The following is a 26,297-nucleotide window of genomic DNA, read 5'->3' as shown; positions in this document are numbered from 1 at the left end:
GGAACAGACATATGTCTTTCTAACCAAGACACCCTGTGCATTTTTTGACCAAGAAAACCTTCTCACACAGAAGCCAACTTTTAAGGCATAATCATTGTAAAATTTATATGCATCTTCTTCGTTATTAAAATGCATTCCTTCTACAGGAACATAGTCAAGTGCAATTTCATGTACATTCTCAGTTCCTACGGTTTTATTAAGTGTACTGACATCAAAATCAGGATCATTATTGAATTGCATTTCTTCTCCTGGAACATTGAAGTCAGGTGTACTTCCGTGTACATTCCCGGTGCATACACTTTTATTATGTGCGCTGTCATGGTAGTCTACCTCATCATTGAATTGCATTTCTTCCACTGGAACATTCAAGTCAATAGTGGGTCTAATGCCTGCACCCTTCTTTTCATGTGCATCGTCAGTGCAGATGTTCAATTCTTCAGTTGGGTCATAAGCATAGATATTCAATTCTCCAGATCTTTCTATTGATTGAGCTACATCGTCTTTATTACAACCTGATGATAAGCTCAATAATGTTTTAAGCAATATATCAATTTGAGTTTGCATGAACATGGCAAACAAGTCGATATTATCTCACAAAAACGAGAGTCTGTTACTAATACAGCGGTTTGAGATACAATGCATATGATGAGTGAATGTAGGATACCTGATGGGGTAGAGGCCCTTCCTAGCATCTGCAAACAAGCATTCCTGTCAACAGGTCCCAGCGTCTTACAAATATCGATAAGTTTCCAACCTTCGTAAGAACAAGATCTACCTGCAATAACCAAACAAAGCCTTAATGACACACAAGACGACATGCCTTCTTCATCGATAGCATGATGCTGGGAAGCTACTCACGCCGCCTTGATGGAACTGGTTGGAGTGTTTGTGCATCATTGCTTTCTTCCTTAATGCCTAACAACAACGACAAATAAAATAAGACAGTGGAATGTTTTGTAAGCAATATATCAATTTCCGTTAGCAAGCGGCATAGGTTTACTACGATTTAATCAGGATGCATATAAGAACGGATACCACTAGGGTTACGCAAGTCAAAGCAACGATTTAATGAATGAAAGTATCAAAGCAAGTGCGGTTTGATGTTTGCTTGTGCTGAGCATCGACGTGTCGCTTACCATGCCAATAAAATAAACATGTCGTAAATGTGTGTTGACGATAACGCTCTCATAGTATCCACGAGGCTCTAAAGCGAGTTCAATAGAAGTCGCTGAGAGAGCAACGATATGCATGCGAAAATCGCCCCGCCATGCGTGTCAAGATGTGTTTCTGCACCCAAACGTTTTCAAAGTCTGTGTACAAATATCTTACAAATACATATTACAAAACATATAATATCTTACAAAACGATATGTATAGCGATTTGTCAGATATTGAAAATCGATACGGCAGTTCAGTTTTTATAACTTATAACTCGACGATACAAAAACATACTATCTAAAAGGTCGATAAATATATCGCACAATAAATTACAAATCGATAAGGAAGAACTTGAACATAATAGCAAACAAATCGATATTAACTAACAAAAATGTATCTCACAAAAACGAGAGTCTGTTACTAATACAGCGGTTTGAGATACAATGCATATGATGAGTGACTATAGAATACCTGATGGGGTAGAGGCCCTTCCTAGCATCTGCAAACAAGCGTTCTTGTCAACAGGTCCCAGCGTCTTACAAATATCGATAAGTTTCCAACCTTCGTAATAACAAGATCTACCTGCAATAACCAAACAATGCCTTAATGGCACACAAGACGACATGCCTTCTTCATCGATAGCCTGATGAGATGAAAAGCTACTCACTGTACCTTAATGACACTGGTTGGAATGTTTGTGAATCATTGCTTTCTTCCATGATGCCTAACGACAGCAGTAATGAAGAGAAGACACTGGAATGTTTTGTAACACTGGAACGTTGATAATGGGAGCACTGTTACAGCAGATGGCGCAGGCGAACGTCTCCACTTTAAATGGTTAACATCAAACTTTCTGGAAGGAGTACTTTTTTGTCCTTTTCCCCACCCGTCGTTTCACAACTTCTGAATGGAGGATATTTTTGTCATTTCCTCGAACCGTCATTTCAGGGCAAGAAAAGCAAGTAAGGGTGATTAAGTCTTTGCAACAGCACCAGAGTCCGATGCAAAGTTATGTCAACATACACGGGAATACGAGCCCCATGTGCATGAATACGTGGCGCTCATTCGATCCCTCGAACACGGACGTGGGATTCAGTGAATCATCGGGGGCGAACATACACAACCCTCCCATATTTTGGCCTCTTTATTATTATTATTATTGTTTTTTAACAATGTCCTGGAATCAAAGAGGCCCTAGTTGGTGGTTTTCTCTCATTTACAAACTATGGACCAACCCTCACCCCCAGCTTTGCACCCTTTTCCAAAGAGATACGGGACACGAGGGGTGAGTGTTGAACTTGTTGCCATCCTGAAAGCCCATTGAATATCACAATGGAATACTGCCTCAACAGAAACAATCGATTTAAATGAACAACCATAAGAAAAACAAGCATCTTTGCTACCCTTTTCCATGCCTGAGCAGAGCCTCATGATATCTAGGGCTGTCAATGGGCCAGGTTTGTTCGGATACCCGACCTGAACCAGGTTAATATTTTTGAGTCTGGCAAAAAGTCCAGATTCATACAAAATATTGTCAGGTTTGGGAGCAATTTTTCAAACCCAATCGGTTTCGGTTCCAGGTATGGTTAGTGTGTAGGAGCCTTGCATCGGGCACCCGACCAGATAAAAGCATAGTTCAGTTTTAACATTTGGGGCGGATATCCGACCCGTTCACTCATGAAATGCCATTCTTACCTTTAGAAAAAGCACATGCTGAGAATCGGACTCCATCTCATCTAACAGTCGAAAGCTTTCCCATTGTAACACGCTTCTTTGTTTGTTTGGTCCAAAGTAATAGATAAAACCAATTAAAGACCCAACATCAAACCTTGATCTGACCCGCTGTTAGATAATACTGGATATGGGATTCTGCAACTTAAATCTTGTCGGGTATGAGATCTTTGATAGCTGACCCGGAAATACCCGAACCCGCCTATATATTATATGGTCCGGTTTGAGAAATGCAAATGGGACTTCCTTCAAAAAAAAATAATAAATGTAAATGGGACTGGTATCCATTAGGGATGGCAGTGGGGCGGGGCGGGGCGGGGGACAAGGTTTCCACCCCCGCCCCGCCTCAAAATTTTATCCTCCACCCCAGCCTCCATCCCCGTTTCATACCCTTCATCCCCGGTCCAAACGGGGATGAGGCGGGGCGGGGCGGGGATATTGCGGGGAAAAGTGGTCGGGGCGGGGATTAGGCGGGGATCGTGGCGGGGACGGGGCGGGGCGGGGAAAAGTGCACGTCCACCCCCGCCCCGCCTCCACGGCGGGGATGGATTTTATCCTCCACCCCCGCCTCCATCCCCGTTTCATACCCTTCATCCCCGGTCCAAACGGGGCGGGGCCCCGCTTTCCCCCGGTCCACTGCCATCCCTAGTATCCATCCTTTTAACAATGCTAGTCATGTCGCAGATGCCATCCTAAATTATTCCAAGATAAAAGGCAAAATGAATATTAATCAATTCTAAATTTTAGTCACCTGCAAGCAAAGCACACATGTAAACCAATTCAAGTTAACTCTTTCTGTGAGTATGATATACATATTTTATGGTACAAAGCCCAAATTGACCATTATGATTTTCAATTAAGTGCTTCATTAATTATAGGTTCAACAGAGTTCCCTTCTATAGAACATATCAACTTAATGAGAATCTTTAACGGACATTTTGAGCACATATTGGGGGTAGAACTTCCCTATTTTCTCTAAAAATCTCATCAAGGAAAAAAAATCACGTTGAATAAGAGACCAACAAATATAAAAGAGTTAAGTTGATTTTTTTTATCCTGTGTGATTGTGATTAGGGATGGCAGTGGACCCGGGGAAAGTGGGGCCCCGCCTCGCCCCGTTTGGACCGGGGAGGAAGGGAATGAAACAGGGATGGAGGCGGGGACGAAGGTTAAAATCCATCTCCGTCCGGGGGTGGAGGCGGGGATGGACATGCACTTTTCCCGGCCCTGACCACTTTTCCCCGCAATATCCCCGCCCCACCCCGCCTCATCCCCGTTTGAACCGGGGATGGAGGACATGAAATGGGGATGAAGGCCGGGATGGAGGATAAAATCCATTCCCCGCCGGGGATGGAGGCGGGGGTGGAGGATAAAATCTTGAGGCAGGGCGGGGGTGGAGACCTTGTCCCCCGCCCCGCCCCACTGCCATCCCAAATTGTGATGTTACTTTTTTCCACGTCCTTGCTACTTTTCCATAAGGGGAACTTGTTGGCCTCCGTTGCTTCAGTTAGACCTAATAACAATATATCATCAGGTAACACTAATGTAAACTTGGAAGGTAACAATAAGCTAAGTGCATAAATCACCCAATAAATAAAACTGACAAAGACATAGATGGCACGCACTTTTGAAACCATTTTGTGTTTTGGTCAAGACTGAAAAATCTGACAATCATGGCCAAATGACGACTCAAATATGCCAAATCTAGCCAATTTGTTTTTTTAGCAGTTTTACCTTTTCGTTGTCTGAAAAACTAGCTAGTCTCCTTGGTCAAACCACTTGTCTAAGTTGTCTCTTGAAAAATCTGGTGCCATGTAAGTTGTCTCACGAGCCATGATTTCTACCTAACAAAAAAAAAACTATAAAAAAAAATTAGTAAATTGGCCATGTTATATTTTCTTGTTTGCGATCAGTTATGACATTGTGCTAAAAATTAATGCCAAGTAAACAACAAATAAATATAAAATTATTGTACCCTTTTATACTGCTTCTTAATTATGAAACCTCGGGTACAGGTGTGCAAATTTGTTTGGCTTTAGAAACTCAAAAAGATTGACGCATGAGAACAAAATGCATGCCCTCATCATATACCACCCATGGTGCTTATGTAAATTTGTACGAAATTTTGGCAATTATATCATATATCACAGAAATAAACTTATTTGTTTTTAATTTGGATATCCCTCTCTCTCACTCAGGTCTTTTGGTTCTGCTTGACCGGCGGTTAAGGTTCGATTCACATGGGCTTCGCCCCCTCACCGCAAGCCAATGCGTAGCATAAGCCCCTGGGGCAGGGGTCCTATCCTCGGAGTTTTACACTGTCGGAGTATGGCAAGCTGAGGCAGCACGACCAGGTCTTCATGCCGGGGTGAGGTTTGTTCTTTTCAAATATATTGTCCGACTCCAAACAACCTCACGTAGGAAATGGCAATTATGATCCAAGATCACTGAGGGAGCTTCCAAACAAGTAATAGAAATTACTAATTCTAGAAAGTTCAACTACTTTCCTTATCAATTCATGGATTCCATATTTCCCTACCACAGCTACCCTCTCCCAAATAGAGCCTTAATATCTTCTTCGATCACAATCAAGCTTAGGGAAAAACTCAAGATGTTTCATAATCACTCCAATTTTGCACTATACCATGGTTGGGGTCCCGTATATTGTTTACATATATCAAGAATCTAGGTGAACTATGATCTACATGATAACGAGTCCTTCCAAAGCTTAGCTATTAATCCATTGTCCCAAGATAACGTATGACTTCTTCCAACGTCATGAATGCTTGGACCTCTCAAGAGTGAAGATGATGGATGATAGTAGAAGCCGATTGAACAAGCCTTGGATTTTTCTTTTAAAAGATGACCTTGGATAGTGGGATTGACCGCATCTAGGTTCAATTGGTCTAACATAGTTTAGTTGAAACTAAGCGGGCAAGATACGTATACGTGCATGCGTATAGGTAAGACTATTGTCATGTAGGGCTAACCCCATCTAGGTTCAGGTGGGTGCGTATAGGTTTGATCTTGGTTTATTGAACATGACTTGATCTAGACTTAGGTAGGTGGGTTGGCTGTGCGGGGCTCCATTTTAATTGACCTAGGTTGGGTTGAACTTAAACCTAGTTTTGTACGTTCTAAAACATAAAACATCTTAGATCCAAGACTTGGTCGCTAGTGTGCGCGTGTGGAGAGAGAGAGAGGGTAAAGATTAAATCGGATGATAGCTGACCGTCCGACCAAAACCCTAATCCCGTTTTCTCTCTCTCTCTCTCTCCGATAGATCGACCTTCTGTCTCTTGGATAACTCTCATCGTCGTTCTTTGATCCTGCAGCGAGAAGAAGACGTCTTGAAAACAAGTATCCCCCGTCTCTCTCTCTCTATCGCTCTCTCTCTTGAACAGGTGGGTTGATGTGTAAAGATCTATTGGTCGTTGAAGATCAAAACCTTTTCGATTGCCATATATCATATATGTCTCCAGTGTGGCGCAAGAAGATATTTAGGGTTCATATAATCTGTAGGAAAAAAATTTGGTGGAAGTCATTTGGTATAGATCGAAAAAAGAGAAAGTGATCTTTCTTTGGATTTTTTCCCTTCCTTTTCCCAAGTTGGTTCTATCATTTATTTAATGGGTTGTTGCGTTTTAGGCTTCTTAGAGGTCATCTTTGCTATTTGTTGTTCTATTCATTAGTCTTTCCATTTTCTCCGTGTGCGTGCGTGTTTTTTTTTGCTGTCTCATAACGAGGACCAGATAGTGTTTTGCATTTGAATCGTGGTTTTGGGTATTCTTCCTTCTCACCATGTTTAGCAAGCAATCTAGTGGGAAATTATTGGTGGCACTGGTTACTTGTGCTCATGATATTAATTAGTACAGATTTTGTGAGTTCTTCAGCATTCAATCACCGTGGTTGTTGGAACCTATGCTAGATTTGTCTTGGAAAACGATGTTTGTGAAAAATATAAGGACTTAAGAGTCTTATATTGATGACAGATGCTCTTAGACATGTTTGTGAATGCAAGACATGCTCTAACTGTAGCTAATTTTTCGTATTAGATACGTAACATGTTGGTATAGAGCATTATGACGGGAACCTGAAATGTGAGCGATTATTAGATCTTCTATGGATGCATAATGTCAGGTCATGTTAAAAGAATTTTCTCTCAAAACACATTTGATTTCAGTTATCAATTGTCTAAAAAACTTTAGTAAAGTGTATTGTGTTTTATTTTGTGCACAGTTCAATGGCTTTGCAATGCCGAACAAGATAGCCACCATGTTAATTTTGTATTTACAGAGTGAGGATGTGATGGTATCAATCTAGGTATCAGGAAAAAAAGGAAATGAGCCAGTTTTATGTATGGAGTTCGGAGAATGTATGGATGGATGATTCTCAATCTGTAGCTGTAGTCCGATTTAGAGAACAGAGGCTCCTGTTTATCTGGATACCTCCTGTGCTTAAAGTATATTCTTATGAAGGTTTCAGCATAAGTATTGAATGTGCAGTGATTATAGCTTACATGTTGGGCTAACTGAAGGCAACATGCAAACATGGTCATATTAGGTAATTCTTATAGGAAGATTTATTCTATTTTAAGGTTTGGTTTTGAATTATATTCTTAGTACGTGTTGACAAATATGATTTAAATTTAATTTCATGGTTAGGTCTATCTAATCATGGCAGACCAATCCTTGGTCATGTACTATCGATTAGATCAATGAGAGCTTATCTACTCGTTAGGTTTTGTTCTCAGGGTAGAACTCAGGATTGTGAGAGATCAGTGCATGTTGTCATGTTTTCAGTGTGAAACATATCTAAAATAAAAGGAAGACAAAGAAAGGCATCATGTGTCAGTGGAAAATCGAGAATCAACAACTTGAAAGATTGTTGCTATTCTGTTGGCACACAAGAATTTGAACTGGAAGCTTCATCTGAATTTATCCAAAGGTTGTGTGTGCCTTGGACAGAAAAGGGTCAGTTTCTGTGAAAAGGCATAAAAAGCCCATTCCCTTGCGCCCACTTCTGAACGCAAACAAGGGGCCACTTCCCTTGCAGAAAGCAACCCCCCAAATGAATCTTCCCCTTTTTTATTTCCATGGTAACAATTCCTGGGTGGGTGGGACTTTGTTTCAACGGAAGAATGTTTCACGCCAGTTTCATGTGGAACCTCCTTGTATGTGATGCAAACACAGAAAGCGTACCATGGCTTAGTAAAACAGACCCATCAAGGCCGATTCAAGTTAAAAGTGGATGATAGTGTCATAATGCTCTTAGGATATTAAAAGGTGTACAAAGTCTCTTCATGGTTGTTAAAGGCTAATGTGGTTTCTTAGTCCACTCAAGCTACAGGTGGCACCTTGCCAACTACCTTGACCTAGGAGCTTAGTCGAGCTGGGAAGTCTTGGACTCATCTAGGTAGAGGATGCTCCCTATGGAAACCATGAAAATTGTTGTTTTGGGTGGGGGACTTTGGTAATTCTTGAAAGTAAAACCATTTCTTCCTTATGGAAAAGTTTAGAAATTTCTCTCTCTCTCTCTCTCTCTCTATATATATATATATATATGTGTGTGTGTGTGTGTGTGTGTGTGTGTGTGTGTGTGTGTGTGTGTGTGTGTGTGTGTGTGTGTGAAGAACTTGAAGATCACCATTAAGAAGGTTATCCTTGTGAACATAATTTATGTCAGACCTGGTGTACGCCCTCTTAGTCATCGACCTTATGTAGTTGGCGTTCGGATAGATGGAAATGATTCTACATGACAAGTGTGAAGAGTATGCTTAGATTATTGGAGCTTAAATTCGTGAACAATTAGAGTAAATGCACCCTGCCTGTTTCTGCTTAAATGAGCAAAAAATTTGTACTGCTAAAATTTTTCAGTTTCTCAATTCCACCATTGCATGTGCATCTTTATGGGTACACAAGCTTCTCAACTTGGGCATAGAAAGCAAAACCAAGCTATTAATCTTGAGGATCGGTAGTAAGAAGATTTGACCTTGTGAATCAAGCTATGTCTCTAGATTTTGTTGACAGCTCAACAAACAAAAACTGAATGTGAGAAAAAAGGATCCATGCTGGATATGGTGTTTCAGGATCATTATGGGCTTGGATGGAACAATTACATGGGAATAAATGTGGAAGGGGTGGTTACAGGTATTTAATACTTTTCTAGAAGCTACTTGAACATGAGTAGACAATTGAATGTTCTTTCTTTGGAAGGATTTGTAATTTAGACTATTTTTTTTAGAGTTGTATAGTTGCTTGGCTGGATACATTGGATGTGAATTGTGTTCAAGGATTGCCTCCAGAGGGACGATTCCCTAGCTTCCAAAAAGGGGATTGAAAGGAATAATGTGAGACCTGGCCAACCTTGTGAGAACTTTGGAAGGATGTGTGCCTATATCACCTGGGTATGGGTATAGAGGGTACAACACGGCAATTTAAAAAAAATAAGGGTATGGGGACACGGCTATATATATATATATATATATATATATATATATATATATATATATATATATATATATATATATATATATATATATATATATATATATATATATATCGAGAGAGAGAGAGAGACTTGTTTTTAAAGGTTTTTTTAGCTTTGTTGACCAGGTTTGGATTTGTCCAAACCTGTTCAATGAAACCAACTTTGTTTGTTGCTGCGAGACGAAGAAGAATAAGAGAAGGAGGTACTCTCTGGCTATCGATTTCCCTCTATGTCTCCCTCTCTTTCTCGCTCGCTCTCACGATTTCTCTCTTTCTGGTCTCGCTCTCCCCCTCCTCTGGCTCTTGTCTTCCCCCTGTCTGTCGAGACAGATAGAGGGAGACAGAGGGGGGAGACGAGATCGAGAGAGAGTCAAGCGTTTTGTGGAGGGGTTGTTTTATGCTTTTTTTTTTTAGGTTCGGGTACCAGGTGTACCCGTGCCTGGTACCTGTACCCTTGTCGACACGGGTACGGTAACTAAAATGTCGTGCCACGGTGACATATGCTTTAGAGCTCTCAAAGATGATTACATAATTTGGAGATGGAACGGTAAGCACTTATTTCATGGTTCACTCCTGCTTTTCTTTAGTGGAGCCAATGGATTCATGAGTTGTTTCAAGGACTATCCACTGTCATTGCTTTAGGCTATTCACTCTTGGAGCCATCTGGTAGCTTGGCTTGTCTATGCAGTGAGAGTCAATGGTGGACTACTACTCAAAAAAGTGAATGACAGATGAGGGAACGTGAGATTAGGGCAAACCTCATGAAAACCCTTGGATGATATGTGATAAAGCATTTGGAAGAGGATGGCATGATATAGAGATGAAAAAATAAGTCAGGGTTGTCTCATGCTTTTTCTCTGTTTAATGGCTTCATGTTTATTGAAATGCTAGGTATCAATGACCTTTTCCTAGGACTGTAACCTTATGTTGGCTGGTTTCATATCATAAACCTCCTTCAAGTGACAGCTTAGCAAGCTGGGTGTCTGTGTTTTGTGAATCCTTACATGCTCTCCTCTTTTTACAAGGAATGGTTTTCTCCTTTTCATATATTGCCTATTGACTTTTTTATTCATTGTGGCCTTGAAGGTGCTTTAAATAGTATGATCTTGTAACCTTTAACCGCTTTATAGTAGAGGCAAAAAAGCGCAAGTGCATTTAGGTTTCAATAGTTTAAAATATTTAAACATGTGATTTGAGAAAAAAAAATTAAAAGTATTCTTAAATTCTGACTCCCCTTTTTTTATAGTTGTTATATTTTCCTTATAAAACAGTATACCTTAAGGTTGTTATTTTATTCAAAATTAAATAATCAGTATTTTGTCATCTTGTGTGTCATTCTTGTGAGGATTCCATTGTTGGGTGTTGATTTTTGTCTTTGACCTCTTTCTTAATGATGATCCTTCTATGGCTTTCTATTCTATTGATTTTGATGTTCCTTTTTTCGTTTTTAGAGCCGTGAACAGAAAAGGAAAGCATACAAGGGTGACAAGAAGTTACTTTTGTAGCTGGTCCACATGATCATTGGGTGATCCAAACTTAGAAGCAGAAACAGTTGGCTGGCCTTTTTGAGCTTCAATTCAGCTCTAACACATGCTGCAACAGCTTTAGTGGAGTCACAACTTACAAGATTCTCTCTCTCTCTCTCAATGCGGCAAAAAGTTTAATGGAGCCACATGATCCTCAAAACATATGCTGTCTCTCTCTCTCTCTCTCTCTCTCTCTCTCTCTCTCTCTCCCTTCCCCTTCCCCCTCCAACCAGATTGTTATATCTTGTCTGAGTTGCCTCCCAGGCTAAAGGTGTATATCTCCTTCCTCCATCTCTCTAACTTTACATGTGGTTTTATTGTTTTTGGGTTCAGAGAAATATTGATTACCCGGGTGACTCTATTTTCCCAAGTCCATGATTGGCATTTTCATAATGTTGTATCACATGTAATTAATGAAATAGTTGAAGAACAGAAAAATTGCCAGACGTGCTTTGTTTCCAATAACTCATGATTTTTAATTCTCTTGTTCCAACCAAATAATACCTATTGAAGCGGGAATACCCATTCTTAATTTGCTCTCTCTCTCTCTCTCTCTCTCTCTCTCCACGCTACACACGTGCACAATGAGTAAAGTTGATTCTGGGGTAGACATGAGAAGTTATATGATAATAGCATTATTTAGATTACAGTGGTGTCTTCTGTAGCTTCTAATGCATATGAGAGAGGGATAGATACATATCTGATTGATGAGGATATGTGTTTCCCCTAAAAACTAGGATAATGACAGATGAACTCTCTCTCTCACTTTCAAACAGACAAGTTATCTTGATAGATCAGCTTTAATCACCTAATACTCGGTAAAATTGTGAACATTTCTGAAACTTTTGAGAAGCCTAATCACTTCCCTTCTTTTATTTGGAAACGTTCCTCTATGAGGGTCTGCTTGGCCTCTGTAAGTGTGCATGTGTGTGCACTATGTCACATGTATACTCCATTTTTACTGACATCATTTCCCTTTACATACTTGTAATAGCGGGAAACTCCATAAAGTGGGTTGTGTTCCATATCTAAAGTTGTATCCATGTGACATAGATGTGCACCTGTGTATATGCTGAAGGGAAATATTTTTAACAGAAATAGCCATAGTGTGCAAGTCGTCCATGAACCAAAAAAGTCAGAGCAGATCCGTTCCCACTCAGCACAAACTTTTATAATTGGAGAACACTTCATGACATTTAGGTGACCCAAACTCTAGTCCTGCATTGGGTAAGGTTGTATTGATGCGTAATTGCTGTGTAACATTCTAACAAAACTGGCTGTAGGCTGCAGCGTTCCTTCACACTTTCTATTAAGTGGTGTAAAGCCACTTCCTTCAATTGTGCTAATTCTCCTAACCTTGCCCATCATCTAAGATGAACTTCCTAAATGGTCTCAAGAAGATGTCCTCATCTTTTATGTCCTCATCTTTTGGCCATGGCAAATTAAAGAGGTGAAAAAAGGGAATCTACCCATTAGTCAAGAAATTCAAGCTTGTTCATTTTCAGAGTGAGAAGCTTGTGGTGTGAAACAAGCCAAGCAGCAACCGATGCTCTTGGCAAGATCCCATGCTTTGAATAGCCTTTGCTAAAAAAAGTGAATCTAAAGGTTTTGCGAATGACATTGCCAGTTCTTTCACTTTTTAAAGTAATCCTGTAAGTCTCTCCATTCCATGTGCTTCTTCTCTTCAAGGCCTTGTTTATCCACCAAAATCCTTCCACAAAGTAATATTAATTTTGTTTGTGCATGAATGCAACTATCTGCGAAGTTGCTCTTTGAGCAGTTTATTTAGTAGCCATGGTTGTTCCAAAAGCTAATCCTCATGTATTCTCCATCATCTGTTTGATCATTTGAAAACGTGTTTGCGGTCCACCCCAACCACATGGGTAATCTAGTTATGTTTTATTGTTGATATCTTAGCCACCATCCTTAAGTCATAATAGCATGGTTCAAAGGTCATTGCTTTGAATAACAAAGCCACCCATACAGGTGGAGGGAGTGGCTAGGTTCCAATTGGCTAGATATGCACATTTTCCCAAACTTGTTTCTGTTCACAGAAATGTTTCTACTTTGTGTTGAGTTTATCAATAGTGGACTTAGGCATAAGGAAATTTTATGAAAGGTGTGTGTGTGTGTGTATGTGTGTGTGTGTGTGTGTGTAGTTTGCTGACCAGCTGTGCCAGCTCTTTGAGAGCCTCACGAAGGAACAATTATTTGGTTATCATGTTGAAAACATGTACAGATGATTCTAGAACCTGTATTTTTGCTTCTTTGTGATTGGTTCTAACTCTTTAGGAATCATACCAGTATGATTCTCAAGTAAAATTCATCTAAATTTTCAATTGTTTTGCATACCAGTAGCAGGACCCAGTACTTGTGCTTGTACCAGAGTTACCAGAAGCTTCTTAGGTAGGTGGGAAGCTTGCTTCCCGAAAACTCACTTCGGAAGCGCGATACTCCTCGCTTCCGAAACTTCATGGGAATCTCGATTCCCCCATGCTTCTTCTATGCTTCTCACACACATGGTTTATGCTTCCTATATGCTTTTCTCACATTTCTTTTCATATTTTTCATGTATTTTTTCTCAAGCTTTCACTCACTTTTCATGTACTTTCTTTAAATTAGTAACCATCTTTGTTAGATTTTAACAAAAATTTAACTCTTTTACTGAAAAATCACAAAATATAAGAATGATCAATTTTATTTTAGTTTTTATTTGTTTCTTGTTCATAATTATTCAATTGCCATATTGCTTCATTTTTTTAATATTTTTCTTTTAAATTAATACTTCGCTTCCCGCTTCCTATAAATTTTAAAATACTTCGCTTCCACTTCCCATATCATTTCTTGCTTCCACTTCCCATATCATTTCTTGCTTCCACTTCCTAGTTTGGCAACCTTGGTTTGTACCAATATGTCATCTCTATAGTTCATCTCATCTCATCCACAACAGCATGCAATGATTCTGCTGCATCCCGTAACCTGCAAATGATTATACAACTCAAGGGTACTGTCATCTGTATTCATACAAAAAGTATGGTCATGCCATCTATGTGGAGATGGCTGCAGATTCTCTTAATCTCAGTGCTTGTGCTTGTACCAATATGTCATATAGTTCACCTCATCTCATCCACAACAGCATGCAATGATTCTGCTGTATCTCATTGCCTGCAAATGATTATACAACTCAAGGCTACTATCATCTGTATTCAATTTCAAACAAAAAGTATTATCATGATTCCATTGTGGAAATGGTTGCAGATTCTCTTAATCTCATGCTTTATAGAATTGCTTAAACAACTTAAACTGGCTGGTTCAGCTGGCAAAGTTTTTGAACAGGTTAAATGGGAATTCATGAACGACTGAAAACATTTTCAACTTTTAACTAATTCATGGTGAGCTTTAGTTATTATTATTTCATTGTCCACTGTTGCAGTTAACAAGATAATGCAAAAGATGAAGTTCCCAGTTACCCAAAAAGGGCAGCAAGAATCATCTCAGTTTCCAAAAAAAGAAAATAGACATATTTAATTTTATCACATAACAATTTATCTAAATCATAATTATTTCCTAGAGATATACTGTAATCACCAGATTCTTCTGCCTTTTTAAACCTTGTAAGCTCTGTCCCATGCTCAATGTGACTACAGGATGAGGATATACAGCTTTTACTACCTAAGAAAGCCAAGATATAGTTTAAACAACAGGGATGTAATCTCCTCCAACTCATAAGTTGTCTTCAAAATTTCAGTGACTGAGAAGGAAGCATAAATTAAAGGAAAACATATAACCATATCTAGAACCTGACATGTCTACATAGCTTAATCCAGTGTTGGTTAGGCTTGAGTTTTCCTCAATCATGTTTGGAGTTTCACATTATTCTCTCAAAGTTGAGAAGAAAAGTATTTGAATTATTCTCTAATATGCCTTATGAAGAATCTGGCTTCCTTTGCAACATTCAAGAAAATGAGAAACCCTTCTTTTGCATAGCTCCCTGTATTGCTTGTCAACAAACGTTCATTTTAGACAATTTTCTTTTCTTATCTATCTGGACATTTTTTATGATTTAGCTTTTTTACCCGGTCCTTTGATTTAGATGACTCGAGTAATAAGCTGGGTCCAACCAACTGGTCTGAGAATAATGGCTCCCACTTTAGTTGCAAGGAAGTTCAACATGAATCTCGTTCAATTTTGTCAATCTCCATATCAAAATCCTTTATAGCATGTATGATCTGTGCAGCTGTCAATAGCAACTGATGTTAAATGGAAACTGCAGTTTTAATTCTGCATTCTACAGCTTATAAATTGGATCTCTCTTTCTCAAATTGGGTCTGTTTAGATTAGTGACCAGAAAATAAGATCAAAAGAAGAATAACAGAGTTTCTTCTGCAGATTCCAATTATTTATCAATTTACCAAAAAAGGAAAAACTCATCTCATGGTTTTCTAGTTGCATACTTTTAACCTAAAGAAGGTAAAATAGATGCTAAAACTAGCTCTAGAATTCTTTTATTTGACTATAATCCCTGTTCAATATTGTCTCCTATCAGATAAGGAAGCATAAATTAAATGGCTGACACCCATGCATGAGTCTAACTGCACTGAGTTGAGTTCCTCAAAGTGCATCACTTTCCTGATTCATGACTTGTCTCTCTATTATGATTATGTTACATTATAGGCATGCCACTCAGCTTTGTATTCTGAGCAGAATGAGCAGAGATATGTTGATCCAGGGTAGAACCCAAAATCAAGTTCTGCTTGTTATGGTCTCAAATTCCATAAGAACAGTACTTTTGAGAAGGTGGATGAGGTTTTTGGGAGAGAGAACTCCACTAACTTTAAACATAGTGGCATAAAGCAGTGACCATGTTTTAGACTCAGTTCAAAGTGGAGAATAAGTGCAGTTTACTCAGCTTGGTTCTCTGATGAATTTGTTGAAAATCTGATTCACGTTCATTGCATAACCAAGTTGATAGCAACAGTGTTTGTGGGTTATGTTGTAAAATCTGATGTGAAATAGAGGGAGCTATATGAACTGAAAATGAAAACACAAAATGGAAGCTTGGCCTACTTATATCCTCCATTTTTGAAAATTTCAAGCGTCGTCTTATCATTCCCCATCGTAATCCTTGTCTTGAATGAGTTTTTGATAAAATTTATGTTCATATTGGTTACCTATGTCACAGGGACTCTCCAACTAGGTGTCGCACCCTCGTCACACCCACACCCGATGCGGTCAACTGACTCTGGTTGCAGTCAATGCACCCAGGGTCATTTATATCCAACTTTTGGACTTTATATATATATATATATATATATATATATATATATATATATATATATATATATATATATATATATATCACAGGGATTCGGTTAGCAGGGTGCCGCACCCGCGTCGACGCGACTCGACGCGGGTGCGGCACCGGGTGCATTGACCACACCCAGGGTCATTTCGGTCCATTTTTTGGATTTTTTTATTTTAATTTTGCCCTATGAAATGGGCTGTGGAATTTAAAAAAAAAACTTTTTTTTGGGGGGGGGTGCGCTGCCCCCCCCCCCCCCCCCCCCTCTTGGACCCGCGCCGGGGGGAACCCCCGGCCCCCCATTCTCTCTCTCTCTCTCTATATATTTATTTTTTTTACATTTTTGCCCCTGCCGCACCCCCGCACCCAAGGTTTTTGAAAGTGCCGCACCCCCGCACCCAAGTTTTTTGAAAGTGCCGCACCCGCACCCATGTGACATAGTTGGTTACAGAATGGTCAAAAATTGCGTATTTAGAAGTTCCAGGGCTCTTGTTGAATGATATATTTATTCTTTATTGACAATTTTGATTACGTGCCCACTGCTATTTGATGCAGGTTTCGTAGGATGACTGAACCTTCAAAAGTTCTTCATGTCCGAAATGTGGGGCATGAAATATCTGAGGTAGTTATGTGATGTCTTTTTTTTTTACTTGAAGAAACCGCCCCAGGCGCAGAGACATAGCCGTGCTGGCTCAGCCTGCGTTTCTACATTCTCTGTCCATGTCTGCGTAAAACTCCGAGGGCTTAGCCCTCGACCCCAGGGAGTCGCCAAGCTTCAGTTTATGCAGGGGTTGATGCCCATGGGATTTGAACCTAGAGTCCTAGACTGTTATGTGATGTCTTTATTGCAATCTGAATCTATTACTCAATTTTGTTACCTTACCCTTATAATTTGGAACTTTGCAGCATGATCTACTTCAACTGGTGGAACCATTTGGTGCTGTCGATAAGCTTGTAATGCTTCGAGCAAAAAACCAGGTTTTATGAGGTTCTTCTAGTGTGTATTTGCCTTTTCTTGGGATTTCAAGTCAAGGCCTTATTGATGGTTGTTCTTTGTAGGCTCTACTTCAAATGCATGATGTTGCTTCTGCTATCAGTGCACTACAATACTATGCAACTATTCAGCCAAGCATCAGGTATGTGTATGCCATTTTGAGTTTGGAGAAACCATAAATTTAGTCAAATATCAGTAATTATTCTTAATTTTAATCAAGGTTTTCAACTCTTTTTTTTTTTAATTTGCATAGCCCTTCATATGGCCACTCTTATACAAGATAATTCTTTGTTTTTTCCCCAACAGTTTGTCATTTTAGTTAAAATTGGATAGACTCTCTTGCTAGTCTTTGTTGCTGGTTTCTATTTTCTTATGCTCCAAGGAATCTCTCCTGTCAGGGGAAGGAATGTTTACATTCAATTCTCTTCACATCAAGAACTGACAACAGTGGATCCTAATTCTCAACGTAAAAATGGTGACCAGGTCAGTGTTTGGTTGTAACTTGTGAGAAGTTCTTTTATGGAATTATGTGGACAATGTCTGGAAAATTCAGGGACCTTCTGGTTTTACGTTTCAGCAAAATTTACTTTCCTTATCTCTACATTTTGAAATGCATAAGATGTGATCTTATTTCTTGGGCATGGTCATGCTTGAATTTTTTTTAATGATTAAAGTTTTAAAGAGTTTTAGTTACTTTTCTCTGTTGAATTGTAATATGTGACCATTTAGTTGGTCTCATTCAATATGCTTCATCTTTTGACCATGTTATGATAAATGGATTGCAGTGAAGTTATTTCACTTGATTGTTTCTTTTTATATCCTCTGTAACAAATTTGGTTCTCATATTTTTATTTTGTATTAGTTTCTTGTTGAATGTGTGAATCTCCTGTACTCTCTCTCTCTCTCTGTCTCGTCTCTTATTTCTGTTATGTTGTTGACCACACCCAGGATTCTCAGCCCAACCGAATTCTCTTAGTTACAATTCACCAGCTGCTATACCCTATAACTGTGGAAGTGCTGCATCAAGTTTTCTCTCCGCATGGATTTGTGGAGAAGATCGTCACATTTCAGAAGACAGCCGGTCAGCTTCTTCAAGTCTTTATTTTTATTTTAAGAAAAGAAATTGACTGTGTTTTCTTGCTTAATGCTTCTAACTTCGTTGAAGCTTTTCTATTTTGTTTCTATTTTTTCTTTTGTTTAAATTTTTGACAAAGTACTTTTGACACAATTATAGAATAGAAATGGGAAATTTTGGTGCAGATATTTCTTCTCTGCCACCTTCCCTGATTATGTTGGAATCATACACTGGCTAACCTTTCACGTGGTTTTTCTTCATGATTTTAGGTTATCAAGCTCTCATACAGTATCAGAGTTGCCAAAGTGCTGTCCAAGCCAGAAATGCTTTGCAGGTAAGAAATCCCTTTTCTTTTCAATGGTTAGACTAATGCATAGTTTGAAATCAAGTTCAACATGATCTATATGTGTATCTGGTTACCCAGGGACGGAATATATATGATGGCTGCTGTCAGCTTGATATTCAGTTCTCCAAGTATGTCCTTATCAACATAATATAGTTCCTATCTGATAGTTATATGGTTCCGTCCCTTGTTAGCTATTTCCTTATCCATTTGTTGTTTTCTGATGGTTAGCCTGCCTGAGTTGCAAGTGAACTACAATAATGAGAGATCTAGGTAAATCGATATCTTTATATTTTTTATCTTTCCTTGTTTGTAATGTTAATGTTTCCAAATTTGCTCTGTTTAGCTGGAATTTGTTTCTAGAGTCTAAAGCATTCGTCATTCTGCAGAGATTTCACAAATCCATCTTTGCCTATTGAACAGAAGGGCAGATCCTCTCAAGTAAGTTTCAATCATGGGACCCTCCTTGGTTATAGTGCTAGTGTTCCTTTTGTCAAGTATGCATGTAATGGGCTTTATTACTTAATAAATTGGGCCACTTCATTGAACCGGTTTGGTTCCTTAGATTGGAGCTGATCCTGTTCAATTCTGTTTGGAATGGTCAAAAGTGAGGTTCAACCGTGTCAGTCAAACAGGAAAATTAGTTAAATTGGGCTGATTTAGTGTAACTTGGTGAATTACATTTGAAAAGGTTTTTTATCTAGATCTGACATTTGTTGCCATCAAGGTTCAAAAACCCAGAGACTTAGGGCTCAACTAGCCCATGCTTTGACCCAGGATCAGCTAAATTGAACAAATTTAAGCCTAGTCTTGGGATAAACCTGGTTACTACTGCATCAACCAGGTTAGGTGCTGATGATGGTTGACTAGGGCAAATCGCTAGCTTGGCTCGCCAGGTTTTAAAACTCTGGTTGTCATGTCCAATTTGAGTCAGTCAGCTTGTCTAGATTGTTATGCCACTGATCAGGCTGCCTAAATTCAATGACTGCTTATCTAAGTATACATTTGATTCAAGTCCTGGTTGGTCATGCATTTGCTGCTTCTTAGTTCTCTTTTATGCCTTGAGGATTTGTGTGGCTCCAGGTCCTGTAGGATTTGGCCTTGGTATGTCTGGTGCAGATGTCAGCTGTTAGTATCTGATCAGTTGACTTAGTCACAGAAGTCTATTATGACACTGTTTGTTGGACTATTGTATTCCAAAATGTGAAGCCCTTACTGGGTTACCTGGAGATTTATATTGCTAATCTGCATTTCTTACTTTCATTTGGTGAGACAGAGCGGATATGGTGATGCTGGAGGGCTGTATGGACTTCAACCTGCTGGTATCTTCTTCTCTGCCTGTTTTAACTTTTTCCGTCTTTTCATTTCGTCTTTCTGTAACTAACTGTCCTTAATTTCTTCTCCAGTGTCATTCTCACAGGTGAGTTTGCTGGAGTTTTGATCAGAAGCTTATCCAGGTTCCATGTAGCCATCATTCTTGACATTGTGACTTTTTTTTTTCATCTGTTCTTAAATGCCAAAATTAAGACTGCTTAGCACATTTAACTGCATGTTTCCTTTGTAGATTGGTACTTCAGCTGCTGTTGCAGCTGCCTTTGGTGGAGGTCTGCCTCCTGGCATAACGGGCACTAACCATCGATGCACAATTTTGATATCCAATCTAAATTCTGATGTAAGTATTCTAGTCAATTTTTTCATGCTCTATACACCAAGAAGATGCAAGCTGGCCAAAATTAAGTTAGGATGAAAAAACAACAGAAATTAATTTCCAAATAGCGATATTCCAGTTGTTTGTCTCAGGCAAGAGCAAGGTTGCCAAACTAGGAAGTGGAAGCGTGAAACGATACGGGAAGCGAGAAGCGAGGCATTTTTAAATTTATAGGAAGCGGGAAGCGAAGTATCAATTTGAAAGTGAAATATAAATAAAAAATGAAGCAATATGGTAACTGAATAGGAATATAACAAGAAGTAAATAAAACCTAAAATAAAATTGATTATTTTATATTTCATGATTTTCAGTAAAAAAAAAATTTTGTTAAAATCTAACAATGATGTTTACCAATTTAGAGAAAGTACATGGGAAGTGAGTGAAAGAGTGAGAGGAAATACATGAAAAGCATGACAAGAAACGTGATAAAAGCATGTAGGACACAAATACCATGTGTGTGCGAAGCATAGAAGAAGCGTGGGAGAATCGTGATTCTCGTGAAGTTTCGGAAGCGAGGAGTATCGTGTTTCCGAAGCGAGAAGTATCATGCTTCCGAAGCGAGTTTCCGGGAAGCGCGCTTCCCACCTACCTAAGAAGCTTCCGGTAACTCTGGGCAAGAGTCACTGCTGGCCAAAAAGGACCTCTGGGATGCCTCGTGATCTCTAGAACAATCCAGCATGAATGACTCCAAGGAATATGTTCCCAATTTTTTTCTCTGGGCCCCAGGTTGAAAGTTGTCTGAAGGACTGACTGCAGTGAAACTATCCGGATTGTATTTGTAATTATTTGCATAGCTTTTGGCAGGATTGGCCAATGCTTCGAGTTGTGTTACCACTGGAAAAAACTCCCGAAGTGTCATTGCCACTTGCACATGCACACAGTGCACGCACACACAAAGTAGGGAACCAGTTGATAATCTCGACTTGATTTTTTTTCCTGTGTTTCAGAAAGTTGATGAAGATAAGCTTTTCAATCTATTTTCCATCTATGGTAACATCATCCGAATTAAACTGCTACGGAACAAACCAGATCATGCACTGATGCAAATGGCAGATGGGTTCCAGGCTGAGATGGCTGTGCATTTTTTGAAGGTTCTGTAGGTTACTTATTTGAATCTAGCTGTGTCTTTGTTTTTTTTTTATTTGGCACAACCAACCAAATGGTTCTCGAGTCTTGATAATATGGTTGTCATTCTACCTCAGCAGATGCATGCTGGAGGGGCTGCCAATAAATCACTGCATTGATACCATCTTTCTATTATAGAAATTTTTGTGAAATTTTTGGTAAAGCAGCTAATTGCATATAACTTTGTTGATGCTCTGTTCTCAACATGGTAAGTGGTGGGCCGGTGGCAGTGTATATTGCAGGACCTGCACATGCAGGTACACCACGCGATCATTAAGATGAACAAAGAGCGGTATTGCCTGAAATATTAATGCATTGATACCATCTTTCTATTATAGAAATTTTTGTGAAATTTTTGGTAAAGCAGCTAATTGCATATATATAACTTTGTTGATGCTCTGTTCTCAACATGGTAAGTGGTGGGCCGGTGGCAGTGTATATTGCAGGACCTGCACATGCAGGTACACCACGCGATCATTAAGATGAACAAAGAGCGGTATTGCCTGAAATATTAATGTACTTTGGTTCTAAGAAAGCTAGAAAGCATTGTGGTAAGTTTACGCTAGTTCATCTACTGACATATTATTTAATGGTTGCAGGGAGCCATGCTCTTTGGTAAACGCCTTGAGGTAAACTTTTCCAAGCATCCAAACATCACACCAGCCCAAGATACCCGTGATTACTCTGTGTCAAACCTGAATCGGTACCACCGAAATGCAGTGAAGAATTATCGTTACTGTTGTTCACCTACCAAGACTATTCATATATCCACCCTCCCTCAAGACATCACAGAAGAGGATATCATTGCCCATCTAGAGGAACATGGCACTATACTGAACACCAAGGTATTTGATGTGAATGGCAAGAAACAGGCTCTCGTGGTGTTTGAAACAGAGGAACAGGCTACTGAGGCACTCGTTTGTAAGCATGCCAGCACCTTGGACAGATGCATTATTCGAATTTCATTCTCACAGTTGCAGAACATCTAGATTCGTTCAGAATGAATGTCGGGTGCACCATGCAAGAATTTCTGGACTGTTGACTTGCAGGTGAATCTACTGCTGCATTCCTTCCTAACACCTGTTTTCCACTTTAGTTGGTTTGCTACAGCAAAGTCTAGGGCTTGCACGCTTCTGTAACCCCACACTCTCTTGTCAAGATGTATACTCTCTCTCCCTATTTCAACTAAAACTTTGTGTATCTATTTTGATTGAGAAGTAGTTGAATGCTGGTGAAAATTTGGAATCCTAGTCTCTGGTCATTAATGGGTATGACCGCATTTGGATGTGCATGCAATCCAGTACCACATTTAGGGACAAGTAGAGGTAGTGTGAATTTATTGAGTGCCTTGTGGACCAATGAGGAAATCAAGAATGATGTTATCAATTCTGCCAGGCTAATTGCATTGTTGTGGAGATGTCTGATCACGTTGTCATTGTACAGCGACTTGGTGGGTGATCTTTCAGAGGTTTAAAATCCTGGCTTGTATCCCGGACTAGATCAATCTGACTTGGGATAATTGATGATGATGGGCAAGCCCACAGCACTCATGTGAATAAGAGTTGATGCCGTAGCTTGTCTCCTGCCATTAGGCTAAATTGCAAGATATATGGAAAGGTTCTGCGTGGTTTTAACCATTATAATCGGCATCATTCTCGGCATTTATCACTGTGTTGTTGTAGCTTCATTTTCTTTAGTACTTGGGTAGTGGTGTTAAAATGCTGTTGGGATTCTTCATGGTAGCACATGTTTGATGATCTGTTTGTCCAAAGCAAAAAAAAAAATGTCAGGGTTGGCTTAGAAGTAGGTGGCTAACCAGAGCTACCCTTAAGTGGTGTATGACTTTGACTGAGACTTGAGACCTCTAACCAAATGTGAGCCAATATATTTTATTGCCCCCTATCGGACTATATTTCACAGATTATAGAATCCAGATCCTACTTCGGGATCAGTTTTTTTTAACATACACCGACTTAAATGTGAATTCGATTACGAGAAACCCGTACCAGATCCACTTAGTGGATTCACTCTGTTTTTTTTTGTTTCATTTTTTTTTGAAAGTCAAGCTGGGTGCTATGCAGACCCCTACCAGTTATACGACTATACCATTGGGTTTTGAACCTGCAACGTCCCAACACAAGGTCCCGTGCACTAGCTGCTCCTACCAGACAAGCAAATTAACAGGACTGCTTTAGCTTGGACAGTTTGTTACGGATCAACAGTTAGGTTGATGGCGGCTCTCTTTTGGTGTACGGAATGTAAAACTTAATGCTTTCCCCTGCAGGATAAGGTTAGAGGCACCTTTGACATATAACCATCGGAGGTGCGTTGAAAGCTTTTCATTTTATTTGCTGCAACCCATTCACCATGGTTGGACAATTTACCTCTCAGATGGGTCTGACAAAAAATTTCAGATCCATTCATCTTGTAGATGACCGGCATCTAAAGCACGAAAAATGAACGGCTGAAAAAAAAGAAAATTTGGTGGCGTTTGGGCTGCCGTTCATCTGACCTGATACATCCTCAACTTGAACGCGTACATAGACCCATCTAAGCAAGCGTTTTGTGGGCATATATCATATAATGCTTACTACGATGTTAATTGTTAGACCCCACCTGCAATCCACTTCGAGATCTTATTGCCACTCATCTTGGTTTCTATACAGAATTTTTTTTACATGACAGCTGGGAGAATTAGGGCCGCTTACCTTTTACAAAAAGCGTTTAGCCAACACCCAGACAGGCCAGAAATCTGTTCATATTACCAGAAAGTTGCTCAACCACCCATATATACCAGAGGGGTTTGAACTTGCAACATCCCATCACATAGTCACTTGCACAAACTGCTCCTACCATATGATCGGAGCCCCTAGTTTCTATTGAGATAAATTCAACAAGAGTGAAAAAATGCCTATATGATGATGAGTTTTAGGCTACAACCAACCCCACTTCGGGATGTTCACAAGGTGGTCCCAATCTATACAATTTTGTCACGATAAAATTATAAAAGGAAAATTTATAAAAAAAATCAGGTTATCATTTTTTCAAGTATTGCAATTATATTGGTGCGTTAATGAGATTTTAATATGGTTTTCACTTGGATTATAAAAAAAAAAAGGCCGCAAAAGATGCAAATTAATGTATTGAAAATTAAACTATCAAACACGTCAAACAAGGTAATCAGTTGAAAGAAATTAGAAAACCAAATGAATATACGCCATCATAGACTAAATTTTATTCAAGTTTTCTTTTTCTTTTTTCAACAGAAAGCTGGGGTTAGGCAGACCCCTACCACTTATACAATCATATACCATTGGGATTGGAACTTGCAACGTCCCAACACAAGGTGACTGCATTAACTGCTGCCAGAAGCGGAGCATAGATGCAATAACAGGACTGCTTCAGGATCTGTTTCTTAATAAGATTTTAATAAACAAACATCTTACTAAAAGATCAATACTAACAATTTCCATTTTCTGGCCATCTAAGGGACAAGACCAAAACATGAAAGAGATAAAGTACAAAGAGTTTCGATAAAGTGTAACTGGTGCAATACTTTGGATACTGGAGACAACGAAAGGCATTCAGATGACTCTCTCTCTCTCTCTCTCTCTCTCTCTCTCTCTCTCTCTCTCTCTCTCTCTCTCTCATTTACAAAAGGATCAAACCGTTCCAAAGCAACAAAAGACTGTGAACAAAGACGGCCAAAAAAGGAACCAGCTTCCAGTTCCTGCCATAATTTAGAAGCTTGTCCCATACTGATTCAGCTTTGATTAATCCAGGAAGGGCTTCTGCTGGCCACTTTTCTTTGACATCACCCAAATTTCTAGGTTCCATAATCATCATCATCAACTTGCTGAAATAAGGACTAAGAATTATTTCCCATCAGTGTCAAATTCCTCTCATTGCAAATGGACCTCCACTTTGTGTCAACCACCGGTTTCTTCCTGCTGGGCTGAATCCAACACTTTCAAGGAGAAGAAAGACTTCATGATCTCCTGTTCTTTAAGGCTCTAATTTTCATAATGCTTGTCCTTCAAATAGGCTGTCATTGGATAAACACCATAAGAACACAAACTTTAATGCATTATAGAACAATACACTGTCGGTCATCTTTTCTAAGTTGCACATGCTTCCGTCCATATATATATTTAAACATCACCTCTCCATATTTTTCATAGTCAAGAATTAAGTAAATGGAAATCACGTTAAAGAAACAGGATGATATCGATATGTGATGCAATAACACTAGTAAAAAGTAAAGCACATGATCTTAGCTCAGGTGTTATCCCGGTGCACTATGAAAGCAGACCACCAACATTACACAAATATGGCTGGTCCTATGGACCCAGGCCTGGGGTCTCCTCAACTGGATCTGGCTAAATCCTGATAGAAAATCAGGGAAAGCTCATCTCATCCAGACAGTGCAACATGTAGACAACATAAATTTTTTAATGACAATTCTGCCCTATTTAGTTGGGCAAGCACTCTGTGGAGTGAAGCCTGGAGACTGATTTGCAGACAAACACATAAGAACCAAATAGATTTGGACCTGCAGCCATCTGAAGCAATCAGATCCATCCATGTGATCAAATTTTGGACAAATGCAGTTTCCCTAGTTATGATAATGCAGGTTCAACCACCCTTGCAACTGAAAGGATTTACCACTCATCAGCGACGAACAAGAAAGTCTTGCAATGAAGAACCAGCTATTCCTTTTTGTCTCTTAACCTGAACCAAATACCAGTAACAGAAATTTCAATTAGAACCTTCGCCATTCTACCAAAGGTTTGAAACTAGAGTTTCATCTCAATACTCATAGTAGTCCATGTTAAGACAAGATGCTA

The 26,297-nt window shown here is 39.3% G+C and overlaps 2 protein-coding genes across 2 annotated transcripts in view; both read left to right on the top strand.

Moving 5' to 3' along the window:
• The window catches only part of LOC149818207 (sugar transport protein MST3-like), a 32,515-nt gene extending 21,633 nt beyond the window's left edge, over positions 1 to 10,882 (top strand). Inside the window, exon 3 of the mRNA XM_089986170.1 lies at positions 10,829 to 10,882. Coding sequence (XP_089842296.1) covers positions 10,829 to 10,882 — 54 coding nt within the window. The remainder of the gene's footprint in view (positions 1 to 10,828) is intronic.
• LOC149818206 (polypyrimidine tract-binding protein homolog 3-like) lies at positions 6,158 to 22,688 on the top strand. The gene is made up of 16 exons (XM_089983975.1): positions 6,158 to 9,038; positions 10,829 to 11,174; positions 16,761 to 16,827; positions 17,112 to 17,183; positions 17,265 to 17,341; positions 17,598 to 17,682; positions 18,148 to 18,280; positions 18,544 to 18,608; positions 18,699 to 18,748; positions 18,849 to 18,890; positions 19,007 to 19,058; positions 19,894 to 19,957; positions 20,024 to 20,037; positions 20,182 to 20,289; positions 21,273 to 21,416; positions 22,050 to 22,688. Exons 3-16 carry the CDS (start codon positions 16,771 to 16,773, stop codon positions 22,437 to 22,439), a joined length of 1,353 nt encoding a protein of 450 aa, XP_089840101.1. The 5' UTR covers positions 6,158 to 9,038; positions 10,829 to 11,174; positions 16,761 to 16,770; the 3' UTR covers positions 22,440 to 22,688.
• The last annotated feature ends 3,609 nt before the right edge of the window (positions 22,689 to 26,297 follow it).

Source organism: Nuphar pumila, chromosome 13 (assembly GCF_984573655.1).
Source record: "Nuphar pumila chromosome 13, dmNupPumi1.hap1.1, whole genome shotgun sequence".
NCBI classification, from domain to species: Eukaryota; Viridiplantae; Streptophyta; class Magnoliopsida; order Nymphaeales; family Nymphaeaceae; genus Nuphar; species Nuphar pumila.
Note: the sequence above shows the minus strand (reverse complement) of the source record. Positions and strands in the feature narration are given on the sequence as shown.

Bases quoted from the DNA above. Each gene is read 5' to 3' on its own strand.
- LOC149818206 (XM_089983975.1), top strand. From the start codon at position 16,771: ATGACTGAACCTTCAAAAGTTCTTCATGTCCGAAATGTGGGGCATGAA. The intron at 17,184-17,264 runs GTTTTATGAGGT...TGTTCTTTGTAG, and splicing joins TGCTTCGAGCAAAAAACCAG to GCTCTACTTCAAATGCATGA. The intron at 21,417-22,049 runs GTTCTGTAGGTT...TAATGGTTGCAG, and splicing joins TGGCTGTGCATTTTTTGAAG to GGAGCCATGCTCTTTGGTAA.